The sequence below is a fragment of the Cricetulus griseus genome, chromosome 4 (genome assembly GCF_003668045.3).
Source record: "Cricetulus griseus strain 17A/GY chromosome 4, alternate assembly CriGri-PICRH-1.0, whole genome shotgun sequence".
In the NCBI taxonomy this organism is placed as follows: Eukaryota; Metazoa; Chordata; class Mammalia; order Rodentia; family Cricetidae; genus Cricetulus; species Cricetulus griseus.
Window position 1 is genome coordinate 143,896,639 of NC_048597.1, and position 12,128 is coordinate 143,908,766.

A 12,128-nucleotide genomic window follows, 5' to 3' on the forward strand; every position below is an offset into this window, starting at 1 on the left:
CTCTGTTCCTTACTCTGTTGTTTGTACATAGCCTTTTTTTTTTTTTTTTGATTTATTTTAATTTTATGCCTGTGGGTGTTTTACCTTCAATGTATGTTTGTGTGCCACATAATGTACCTGATGCCCCCTGGAGGTTAGAAGAGAAAAGCAGATCGCTTAGAACTAAGTGTTCTTATTTGTTGAGCCATCTCTCCAGCCCCTGCACTTCTGTTTTTGTTTGTTTGTTTGAGACAGGGTTTCTCTGTGTAGTCCCTGGATGTCCTAGTACTCAATTTGTAGACCAGGCTGTCTTTAACTGCCTGTCTCTGCTTCCCAATTGTTGGGACTAAAGGTGTGCGCCACCACCATCCAACCCAGCCTGCCTCTGTACTTAACAGTTCCATTACACTGCCTAATAATTGTCTGGGGAGTTCTCTCTTACATTATAGTGTCAATTCCTTGATGGATATCTCATTAATCCTTGCAAACATTTCAGTGCTAGGGCAAAGTGGATGTTTAGTAAATACTTGTTGAGGAATGTTGTAAAAAATAAACCCCATAAAACAAAACATGTCCAGAATCAATAGTACAGCATCAAGTCTATATTAAGAATTCAAAATCCTTACCCTTTGGTTTTAGCTATTTTTAAAATTGGATGTCTTTCCTAACCTGATTTTTTTCTTCCTCTGTATCTAGGAGGCACAGACTTGCTATGTAATGTTCCTCAATAGGATAATGTTAAGGAGTCAGACTGGAGTTTCAGCTCTCAGCTGAGCTATGAACTAGCTACTCGATTTAAGAAAACTATCTTTCACCTAATTTTATCTCTAATCAAGGCCCAAATGCAGTACTCTGGTATGACTTATTGGAGAATGTTTAAAAAGTTAATGCTTAAAATACCAAAGCTTGTGAGTTTTGTTATTTAAAAGACAGATTAGGATTTTGGCTCTAATTAAAGGCACTACACTGTCATCTACTAAGTCCCAATACATTTCTGAGAAGAAAGTACCTTCAAGATTGAGAGAAGAGGGGCAAGTTATCAGAAGCAGCAGCATTTGGAGTCCTCTCACAGATTACTTCATTCCCATGGTCCCTTCCTGTGTTTGAGTCTTACAGAAATTTCTCTACAAGAATAGGCTTGCTACCAAAAGGTGTTCATTTTTCTGTATGAATGGTATTACTCTAATATAGATTTTGTAAGTTAAATTATGCTTGCATATCCAAATAGCATGATACATAAAAACACCTGAGCTCTAATTTCCTGTATTTGAGCCTCTAGCTTTCTATTAGATGAGGAGTGCAAATATGGAGCCCTAAGAGCACACTAAGGCAAGCCTTAAAGTAGAGGGGACAAACTACATTCATTCTAGTTATTGTTCACAAAGGATGTGAGGTCTGAACTTCCCCAAGGCTTGATATCATTCCTCATCTGAGCCACTCAAAAGGGCTGACTGGTAAGTGTGATCAGACTTCAGCTTCTGAATCCCGATGATTTCTCCTTCTGCATGCCTCTTCACCCGAGTCAGGAAGCTGTAGCAGACATAAGAACCATTAAATTAGCCACTAAATTCTGCTCACTAACTCTGTGATGTCAAACAATAGCAGGGCCTTGGATGTCTATTAAACATGGTGAGAGCATGTCTACACATCTGACTTCTCAGTAGACAAAAAGACTCAGTGGTCACTAGATTTAGACCTCTTGCCATCTAGATATTTTACTGTCCAGAAAGTAGAACTGGAGCAAACTTTTTTTTTTTTTTTTTTTTTTTTTTTTTGGCAGGGGTGGTCCTCTGGGATGAAGTATATCTCCTTTGAGTCAAGGGAAATAAGACGGGGGTCAGGGGGAGGCAGGGGCAGTTTCCAAAGCAATAGGCCTCCATAATAACACCAAATTTCAGTTTTGTTTGCCATTAGTAGTTGGTCAAATTACTCAGCCTTTTGAAGCCTTGTTTCCCCATTTGTTAAAAACAAAACATTGTAATGAGGGTTAAAGGCATGAACATATGCGTGGGACAGGAAGTGCAGGGAGTCAATAGTTCTTACAGTCTATATTATGTTAAAAGGTAATTAGAAAGCACTCTTGGATATTTTTTGATGTCTGTATATTTAGGAAGTAAATAAAGCAAAACAAGTCTGGAAGTGGGCGATGGGTCCACCAAACCAGTGACAGTAGGGACTTCAATTCAGACAGATTTCTGGTTTGAGGATTTCCCTATTTTTGCACCAGCTTAAAATCTGTTCAAACTGTACTGGAAACCTAGGTTTAACATGACCCAGTCAAGCAGTTTTGATGTAGCAGGGTGGTAACTGCCCCTACAAATGAAGAAAGACATGTGCAGAGTTTAGCATGAAGTTGGCAGTAAACATACATACCAGTAAACAAGAGAGTAATTGATGCCTGTGATGAAAAGGGCAACCAAATAGTGCCAGCAGAAGCACATGGTGATAAACATGACATTGTCCATGTCTTTCTGGTCCCATTCTGGTGTTCCAAATGGGGGGAACAGGACAAATCCAATCTGGAGGAGTAGAGGAGAAAGTTTCTGGTTGGTTGTCTGAGGAGCAATCCAGTCAGCTCCATGGCCTGCCCAGTGGCTTATGCTTTACACTATCTCATAGTTCCTGCATGAATTACACCAAAAGCCCTATTCACACAGGAAAGTTTGACTGTCATATAGGATGATTTAAAAATAGCTAAACTTTAGGGTTTGCATTTTATATGAGTACTTTAGTAAATACAGAGTACCAGCCCAGTGTACCAGCAAGCTAGTAGTGGAGATAAGTTGCATAGGTCAAAGTGTGGTGTGGAGATAAAAAGGTCATCTAGGCTAGCCACCATACTCACCCCCATACCCCTGCTATATCTGCTGTATTTTCAGGCAACAAGTCACTTGGGGATTTTTCTTGGACATTTCCAAGGGGGCTTCTCAACCCAGACCGTATGAGGAGCTTGAGTGTGGATGATCACCTGCCAGAACCAGGTCCCCTGAAGAATAAGGAGACTTGTTCGGAAAAGCTCCAGCACTATATTATCCCGAAAGATCACCTCCATGAAGATACTGACACTCGCTCCAAACAAACCAAACAGCAGAAGTGAGTGGATGTGCTGGTCCAGTGGAGGTCGGTTGTGAACGTGGAAATAGAAGAGAAAACCTGGTGTAAACCAATGACAGCCATCAGAAACTTGCTTGTTTCTACTTAAGAAGATCCATTCTGGACTTTCCCAATTACTGGAAATTTTTTTCCCCTATGCTTGTCTGAAATCAAGATTCCTCAGCATTCAGGAAGCCAGTTTACATGACATCACTGGCAGCAAGCACATGTAGACTGTTCATTTTGTGGGTCTGTTGAGAATATAAAAGAATATGTCTGTAGAGTCTGATAAGCAGTACAGAGTGGGTGTAGTAGGTCAGCTATGGTACTGATTTGTAAGAAGTTGGATGAGTGAACACACGTGCACATATATATGTCTTGAGAATTGATTTTCTGAGGAAGGGCATATATGTTGATATTTTTTATCTTTTAAATTTTGATCTCATAAATTCAACTTGTCTGTTTTTTTTTTTTTTTTTCATTTTCTCCATGGAAGTTACCTTCATTGAATACTGCCATAGCCAAAACCAGTCTGTCTACCCCCAGGGGCACAATGTTGAAGTAAAGGTAGGTGAGCATGTCGATGATTCCTGAGATACCAAAGAACAGGTACATGGTGCTGTGCTGCCAATTCATTAGCTTTGTCCATTGATTTTCATGGTAGAGGTGGAGGTGAGGCCCATCTGGAACAAACTGCTCTGCCAGGATCCCTGCCAGGGAGTAAAAGTAAAAACAGGTGGGAAAGGTGTCAACAAGACAAACATGAGAGAGCAAAAATTGCCTGAAGATGTCCAGATACGGGTGACAGTGGCCAGCAGGTCAGCAGACTTTGAAAACTACTGTAATAAATTTTCTGAGAAGCCTATGGAAACACCTGACCCTGATTCTCCTTCAGGGTTTGAGGATGGGCAGAAGCAATGATAGAAATAGAACATATTGGTCTCTGGGGACTCTGCTCCCCAGCAGAGATAGAACAGAACATTTCCCCTTAGATGACAGTGTGTCTGAGACACTGATTTTTTGTTGTGGAATATTACTTTAACTAGGCAAAGATGTATTTTGTTTGTGCTGCATTTGTTTAACTATGTGAAGATGTGTTGCTGTTTTACCTTGCCTGCCTAGGGCACCTGATTGGTCTAATAAAAAGCTGAACACCCAATAGCTGGGCAGGATAGGGATAGGTGGGACTGGATGGGCAGAGAGAATAAGTAGAAGGAGAAATCTAGGCTTGAGAAGGGAGATGAGAATGAAGGAGAAAGAGAAGGAGACATGGGGGGCTAGCTAGGCAGCCTCTAACCAGCAGACATACAGAATGAAAGAAAGGTAAAGAGCCCCAAGGCAAAATGAAGATGAAGAGAAACTGGTTAAATTAAATAAAATGAGCTGGTGGGACAAGCATAAGATAAGACCTAGCATTCATAATTAATAATAAGTCTCCATGTCATGATTTGGGAGCTGGTTGGTGGCCCAAAAGAAAGCCTGGTACAATCTTTGGACTATCAGAGATCCAAGAGAGAACGAGGACACTGATGACGGATGTGCAGGCCTGAGAGAGGAAAGCAGCTCCTGGCTATGTGTTGGGGCTGCCGTAGAGTGGGTATCCTTCCTTAGCATAGCCTTGTGTTTAAAACATTGAACAACGTGAGGCCTCACAGTTTCTAGCCATGGTACCTAAAGAGAGACAACAGTGAGGCCAGCTTGATGAAGCTGTGCTTTTGGAGTAGCTCACTGTCTTGCCACTTTCTCTTTTTGCTTTGTTTAATTTTTGCTTTTTGAGAATCTCACTGTTAGGCACAGGCTGGCCCTAAATTCCCCATTTTGCTGACTTTCAAGTGCCGGGATTACAGTCTTTACTACTCATGGCTTTGGTCCCTTCTACTTTTTTTCACCTTTAAAAGGCAGATTTGCCTTTGTGCTTGGTATCTAAAATACTTTGGGGGAACCCTGAAAGTCATTCAAATTTGTATTCACCTATAAGGAATCAGAAAGTTTGTGAAATGATCCAAGAAAAGTGCCACTGATAATAAAATGGACACCCTGTGAAATGGGAGACTATGGATGTGTGCTTCCTACCATTTCCCAGTACTCAGAACAGAGTTGCTAGTATCTGGTAGGAGCACTGAATCAATGTCACTTGCCAACCAGGATGGCAAGTAAAATTTAGCTTTTTTTTTTCTTTTGGTTTTTCAAGACAGGATTTTTCTGTGTAACAGCATTGGCTGTCGTGGAACTCACTCCATAAGACCAGGCTGGCCTCAAACTCACAGAAATCCAAATTCCTTGGCCTCCTGACTGCTGGGAGCTTTTTTTTTTTTTTTTTTTTTTTTTTTTTTATGAAAAGGTTGCTTTGATGCTTTCCTTTATTAAGACATGAATGGTCTTTTTACTCATTAGCTCCACAAAGAGCTGTTGATGCCTGCAAGAAGTCTTAGTTAGACCTGGCTGGTATTTGTAAGTTTTTCTTGCAGGAGGGGGTTAGTGTCACGGTTTCATGCCCAGATGATGGTAGGTCAAGGACAAGTGGCAGAGGCAACCTGAAAATAAGCTCCCTCAGTGGCCTTAGCAGGTGTAGCTCCAGGAGGATCACTTGTTACTATTGTCACTACCAGTCCCTGAATTGCTGCTGCAGTGGGGGATTTGGTAAGAAAGAGGCAGGGTTAAAATCCCTTCAACCTTTCCGTTGCCTGCCTTGTTGGCCTCCCTGTGGGTACCCCTCTTGGCAAATGCTTGCTATTTGTGGATGGAAAATTTGCCAATGAGGTGGTTGTTAACCACTGTGAAATCTAGAAAGAGACTGTTTGGGGAAAGATTATTTATTTTAAACTAAATCCTATTAGTGCTTTCCTTCGCTTTAAAAAATCACCACCCCCTCCATTTTTATTTGTTTTTTTCTGATTTTTACATAGTATTTGTTCTTCTCCTGCAACTTCTGTAGGGCAAAAACTGTGGCTTATTTGGTAGTTTTTCATAGTGTATATAATGTAAGGGCCTATTGGCTATTGATATAAAGCTTTGTACACAAGGGTAGTAAAATAAAACAGACTAGCATTCACCTAAGATCTTGCCCTGTTATCCCTGCTCATAAGACATCTATTTCATAGGATCCAGGAAATAGGTTGAAGGTTCTGGGTGTGAGAGGAGACATGGTAGACAAAATTCTGTTCTTACCAACGACTGCAAACAAAGTCTTGATTGCACCTTCAATCATCTCAATACGTTGCTGCTGCTGGCTCAGTCTGTTCTTCTTCAAGCCCTTTTGATGAAAGTACTTCAGTGGATACTTCACTGACCACCATAGTCCAAATATCAGAAAGAAACTCCCTGGGAGAGCATGGCCCTTGAAGTTTGCCATCAGTGTTTTAGGATACCTGAAAGATGGATAAAACTATTAGGTAACGGAGTGATGAAGATATAAATACATATAGACACACAAAGCCCTGTGTGTGATGGGGGAGCAGGTATGTGTATAAGTAGGTATATGTGTAGAGGCTAGAGGGCAACCTCAGGTATTGCTTCTTAGGAGTACCAACCACCTCACTCTAAGACAGGGCCTCTCATTGGCCTGGAACCCACTATGCTAGCCAGGCCAGCCAATGAGCTCTGTAGATCTGCCTGTGTACCTGCACTGTGATCACAGGGATACACCAATATGCCCAGCTGTTTTACACAAATGAAAAGTCTTTCCACTCTGTATGTAGTTTGAGCCCATCATGATGGTACATTGCATGTCTATAATCCTAGCACTTGAGAAGTGGAAGCCAGAGGATTAGGAGTTCAAGATTATCCTCACCTTCCTAGTGAATGAAAGGCCAGCCTTGGTACATGAGATCCTGCCTCAAAAAAAAAAAAAAAAAAATCCCCTTCATATTTTGGCAAGAAGCAAAATTGATTTCAAATTATGAGCCACACCAACAAGGATCAACTCTTTATGTGAAAATCTTTTAAATCACCATAATATTACTGTATGTCAGGTAACTTGGGGATGGAGAGAAAACCACTGGCCCAGAGGCTGTGTTTGAAAAATGGTGTGGGATGGCGGCTGGGTGTTGGTAGCACACGCCTTTAATCCCAGCACTCGGGAGGCAGAGGCAGGTGGATCTCTGTTCGAGGTCAGCCTGGTCTCCAAAGTGCCACGATAGGCTCCAAAGCTACACAGAGAAACCCTGTCTCCAAAAAAACAAAACAAAATAAAACGTGTGGGAGAAATGGAGGACAGGTAAGTATTGAGTTTAGTGTAAAAATACCTTTATAGACATAGATGTGAAGGAGACAATTAGAGAAAAGGAAGTTTACTCCATAAGCATTTTTAATGTCAAAAAGATGGAAAGGGAGCAGGTGAGATGGCTCAGCAAGTTAGGGTACATGGACTGAGCCCATGACCAGTGCCCAATCCTGGTGGAAGAAAACCCACTCCTACAAGTTGCCCTGTCACCTCCAAATGCACACACCATGGCACACATCCATGAAAAACACCCAAGTGTAATTTAAAAACAACAACAAAAAAATGTAAGAGCTGGAAAGGTAACAAATCAGGAAACTGGCATCTATACAATGAATGCCAGTTACATTATAAAGCCCTTACACATTTTCTAACTTATTTTTTAAGTTTAATGTAATTTATTTTGTGTGTGTATGAGTGTTTTGCTTGCGTGCATGTTTAAGAGAAAATCTGATTCTCTGGAACTGGAGTCATGTGAGCTGCCATGTGGGTGTTGGAAATCAAACCTTGGAAGAGCAATCAGCACTCTTAATTGTTGAGCCATTTCTCCAGCCCCTTAACAAATTAGTAAGGAAGACCAACAAAAGATATAATTTACAACATATACAAGCTGGTGGTTAACCCAGAGATGTGCAAGTGCAAGCACAATGCCACGTCTGCACAACTGGGAAGATTTGTTATTAAAACTCAGACACGGTGTACTTTTATTCCATTTATCAAAATGACGAATGTTAGCTTAGATTTATTCTCAAGTGTTATTTTTTTCCTAGGAACTTGGTGGTGAGTGAAAGAACAGGGAGGGTGGGAGAAAGAGTCTTGACACAAGCATGCAGACTCACTATTCATGTTCATGATACATAATGAACAAACAATTCTTGACGGCTTAAATTCTGCTCTAATCTTTTCTCTCCATATTACCATTGTCTCTGTGACTGTCAGGGGCTGACAGGGACATTCCTCTACCTGGTCTTTTAACCAGGACAAAGGAAATTTCTCCATGTCTCATACAGACCCTTCTTGAATTTCTTTGTTTCCTCACCTTTAATGAAGTAGATTGTTTAGCCATTGCTGGCGCTGTCATTTTGTTCTTAAGATGGGAGCTGCCAGGTGGTGGTGGTGGTGGCAGACACCTTTTAATCCCTGCACTCAGGAGGCAGAGGCAGGTGGATGTCTGAGTTCAAGACCAGTCTGGTCTACAGAGTGAGTTCTAGGACAGCCAGAGCTCCACAGAGGAACCCTGTCTGGGGGTGGGGGTGGGGGTGGAGCTAAGACACACACCTGACTCATGCCCTGGACTATATACTGCCAGGCATGGTGACTGGAGTGGTGGGGTGGGGGCTGATGACTCAGGCATGGGGCCTCTTCCCATCTGGTTTCTTGTTGCTGGACTTCTTGGTTTGTTTTTAAATTGATTTTCTGATTTCTTCCTTCCTTCTTTTCTTTCTTTCTCTCTCTCTCTCTCTCTCTCTCTCTCTTTCTTTTTTTTTTTTTTTTTTTTTTCGAGACAGGGTTTCTCTGTGTAGCTTTGGAGCCTATCCTGGCACTGCTCTGGAGACCAGGCTGGCCTCGAACTCACAGAGATCCGCCTGCCTCTGCCTCCTGAGTGCTGGGATTAAAGGCGTGCGCCACCAATGCCCAGCGATTTTCTGATTTCTTTATCAGTCTATTCTACTGTAGCTTACCATGCTTCCTTAAAGCAGTTATTTGGAATTATGTTCTGGTAATTGATAACTCTCCATTTCTCTGGAATGACTTTTGTGTGTTATGTTTCTTCGTCATCTTAAGTTTTCTCTTGCTTCCCTACATTTGAAGAAGCAGTCACCCATTCTAGGCTTCATTGACTGTCTTTGGGAAATGTTTGCCTTCACCAGGCAGTCTAGCTTCCTCTCATTCATTCATTCATTCATTCATTCATTCATTCATTCATTCCTATTCTCTCTCCCATACCTCCCTATCTACTCTCCTCCTTTTCTGTGCATGATGTATTTACATGGGTATACAAAGGCCAGAGGTCCTACTCTCTCTCTGTCTCTACTTCCCTCCCTCCATCCCTTCCTCCCTTCTTCTCTCTCTCCTCTCTCTTCCCTCTCCTTTCTCTCAGTAGGGCTGGGGCATCTTGCAAAATAGGTAGATCATCTTAGGGGCAACCTTTACCAGCTCAAAAATTCATCTCACATTAGCAGTGAGGACTCAGACTTAGGCGTTACCCCACACTGGTATCTTCCCTACTCATAAGTTTAAGGTACCCTTTTCTGGCTTTTTGAGACACAGTCTGTCTTCGAACCTGGAATTCACAACTTGGGTTAGGCTGGCTGGCCAGCAAGCACCCAGGATCTACCTGTTTCAATCTCCAGTGCTAGGGTTGCAGACAGATGTCCCATGCTGGATTTTATGTGGTTGCTGCAGCTCATACTCAAGGTGCGCATGTCTGCATGGCAAGCACTTAGCAACTGAGCCATACCCCTAGCTCCTGGATGATTTCTTTCTACCCTGAAAAGTCAGGCAAGGCACTAGGGGCTCCCTTTGTTTTTTTTTTTTTGTTCCCTGATGTGCTAACATTTGTGTATCTTCATCTAATCTTGTAGAGTGATTCTGAACCTATACCAAAGCACAACAAAAAATTTTAAATTAATTAAAACATGAGGGTTTTAAATTTTTTCTCTTATACAATATATCCCAACCCACAGCTTCCCTCCACTCCTCCCAGCTCCCCCTCCCCTACCCTCCCCCAGATCTATCAACCCATCTCCTCCCCAAAAAGATCAGGCCTCCCAGGGACATCAACCAAACATGGCATAGTATACAATAAGACCAAGCACAAACCCTCCCATCAAGGATGGGCAAGGGAGTCCAGTAGGAGGAAAGGGGCCCCAAGAGTATGCAAAAGAGTCAGAGACAACCCCCACTCCCACTGTTAGTAGTACCACAAAACACCAAGTCAACAACCATAAATATATGCAGAGGACCTAGCATAAACCTATGCAGACTCCAAGATTGCCTCTTTGGTCTCTGTGAGTGAGTACCTATGAGCCCTGCAGTTGATTTCACAGGCATGCTCTCCCAGTGTTCTCAACCCCTCTGTTTCCCACAACTCCTGCCTCTTCCAAGTGCTCTACCACTGAACTAAATCTTCCAACACCTTCCCCCTTTAGAAAAAAATATTATTCCATTGTCTTTTGTGGGAAGTGGAGGAAGCCCTGAGTGAATGCATATTGTTTATATGAGCAAGGCCTTGTCAAGGACCCTAGTGCCTTGGATGCATGGGAATGGCCTTCCCCTGCTCTGTGTGTGGATGCTGACTACAGAAAATGTGGTTCACAGCTTCCTCCTCCCAGATGTTTACAGCCTTATATTGTTCCCCTACAGAGACCTAGTTAAACCCACTTCCTTGTTCAGCTGTGTACAATAACCCTACTCCTCTTCCATTCAGATGTGTAAAACAAATGAGCTGAGTCTTCTGGCTACTCTTGGTACAATTCCATCAGAGCACATGGCCCACAAGGTCCAAGCTTTTCTGTGTAGGTGTCATTTCTTCATTTCCCATCGCCCCGGTTAGATCAGTCTCTAAGGCTGTGCAAGGCCATGGCACTTTTGGTGTTACTGGTGTTACTTTCTGATTTAAAAAAGCCAATCATAAATCATAGTTCCTCTAAATGAGTCCTGCTGCTTCTCAAAATTTCCTTGTTGACAGTATCTTTCAGCCATGCCACTGACGACGACATATTTGTGTGAGAAGATCTCTGTATATTTTGGGTTTGTTTTGAAGTGGGGTCTTGTGTAGGACAAGCTGGTCTTGAACTTAACATCTGTTCTCTGTATGCTGGTGTCACCACAGATGCTCATCACTATGCCTGGTTCTTGGTGTTTCTCTCTTTAAAAGTTCATGTTAGTTGAGCTTCTTGGGTCTATAATGTAAAGTTCTTCATAAAATTTGGAAGGTATTTCAGTTAATATTTCTTTCTTCATTCTTCCCCCTTTCTACTTTTGGAGCTCATGATATATATGGGGGGAAATTTAATATTTTCTGATATTGCTGGCTCTGTTATTTGTTCCATTCTTTTTTACCCCATCCTTAAATTAGATTGCTTTTTATTAATTTTCCAGTTACTTGATTCTTTGTTCCCTTCTTTCCCATCTACCCCATTTTCCCCTTTCCGTCATTTTTCCCTCTCCTCCATCTTTTTTTCCATTCCCTCCCATCACAACCCCGAAACTTTGAGACAGGTCTCACTTTATAGCCCAGGCTTCTTTTGAATTTATCATCCTCCTGCCTCAGCTTACAAAAGGATCACAGTTGTGCATTACCATAATGCCATGCTCTAATGAGTTCTTAACTTTGGTAATTGTACTTTTCTTTTTTTTTTAATTGTACTTTTCAATGTTAGAATTTCCACTCTTTTTATAGTTTGCATTTCTCTATTTAGGTGTCCTACTTATTGAGTCATTTTCATTATATTGTCTTTTAATCCTTTAAACAGTTTCAACTCTCTGAACATATTTAAAATAGCAGCATTGAAGTCTTTATTAAATATAGTATTCAAGCCCTTTAGTATTTGTTCAAACTTCCTTCGTCTTTGATCTTTGGAGTAGTTCACAATTTACTGTTTCTATGTCCATTTTAATTGTAACAACTCTTGACTGTAACTCTAGTGATTTGCCTGAATTATGGAATCTGTCTCCTGCATGATGTATAGATTCCATCTTAATGTTTACCTATAATTCTTGTTCTTTAATTCATTAGCCTGATTTCATAAAGGTTACATCTTTATTTTCTAAAAAGATATATTTATTAATTCGTTTTATGTATATGAGTGTTTGCATGTTTGCCTGCATGGCA

General features: G+C 41.5%; 1 protein-coding gene and 1 non-coding gene across 2 annotated transcripts; both read right to left on the reverse strand.

The window, feature by feature from the left end:
• Positions 1 to 273: 273 nt before the first annotated feature.
• Tmem45b (transmembrane protein 45B) lies at positions 274 to 6,424 on the reverse strand. The gene is made up of 5 exons (XM_035443558.1): positions 6,241 to 6,424; positions 3,573 to 3,782; positions 2,948 to 3,132; positions 2,353 to 2,498; positions 274 to 1,509 (listed from the first exon to the last, which is right to left on the reverse strand). The coding sequence occupies exons 1-5, from the start codon at positions 6,422 to 6,424 to the stop codon at positions 1,398 to 1,400; spliced, it is 837 nt and encodes a 278-aa protein (XP_035299449.1). The 3' UTR covers positions 274 to 1,397.
• A 2,991-nt stretch (positions 6,425 to 9,415) lies between these two features.
• Positions 9,416 to 9,537, reverse strand: LOC113835311. Its single transcript, XR_003484750.1, has one exon. It is a non-coding gene; the product is annotated as a U12 minor spliceosomal RNA (small nuclear RNA).
• Between the last annotated feature and the right edge of the window lie 2,591 nt (positions 9,538 to 12,128).

Coding starts and splice junctions, on each gene's coding strand:
- Tmem45b (XM_035443558.1), bottom strand. CDS start 6,424: ATGGCAAACTTCAAGGGCCATGCTCTCCCAGGGAGTTTCTTTCTGATA. Junction 3,783..6,240: donor GACTTTGTTTGCAGTCGTTG/GTAAGAACAGAA, acceptor ACTCCCTGGCAG/GGATCCTGGCAGAGCAGTTT. Junction 1,510..2,352: donor AATTACTCTCTTGTTTACTG/GTATGTATGTTT, acceptor TGTCTGCTACAG/CTTCCTGACTCGGGTGAAGA.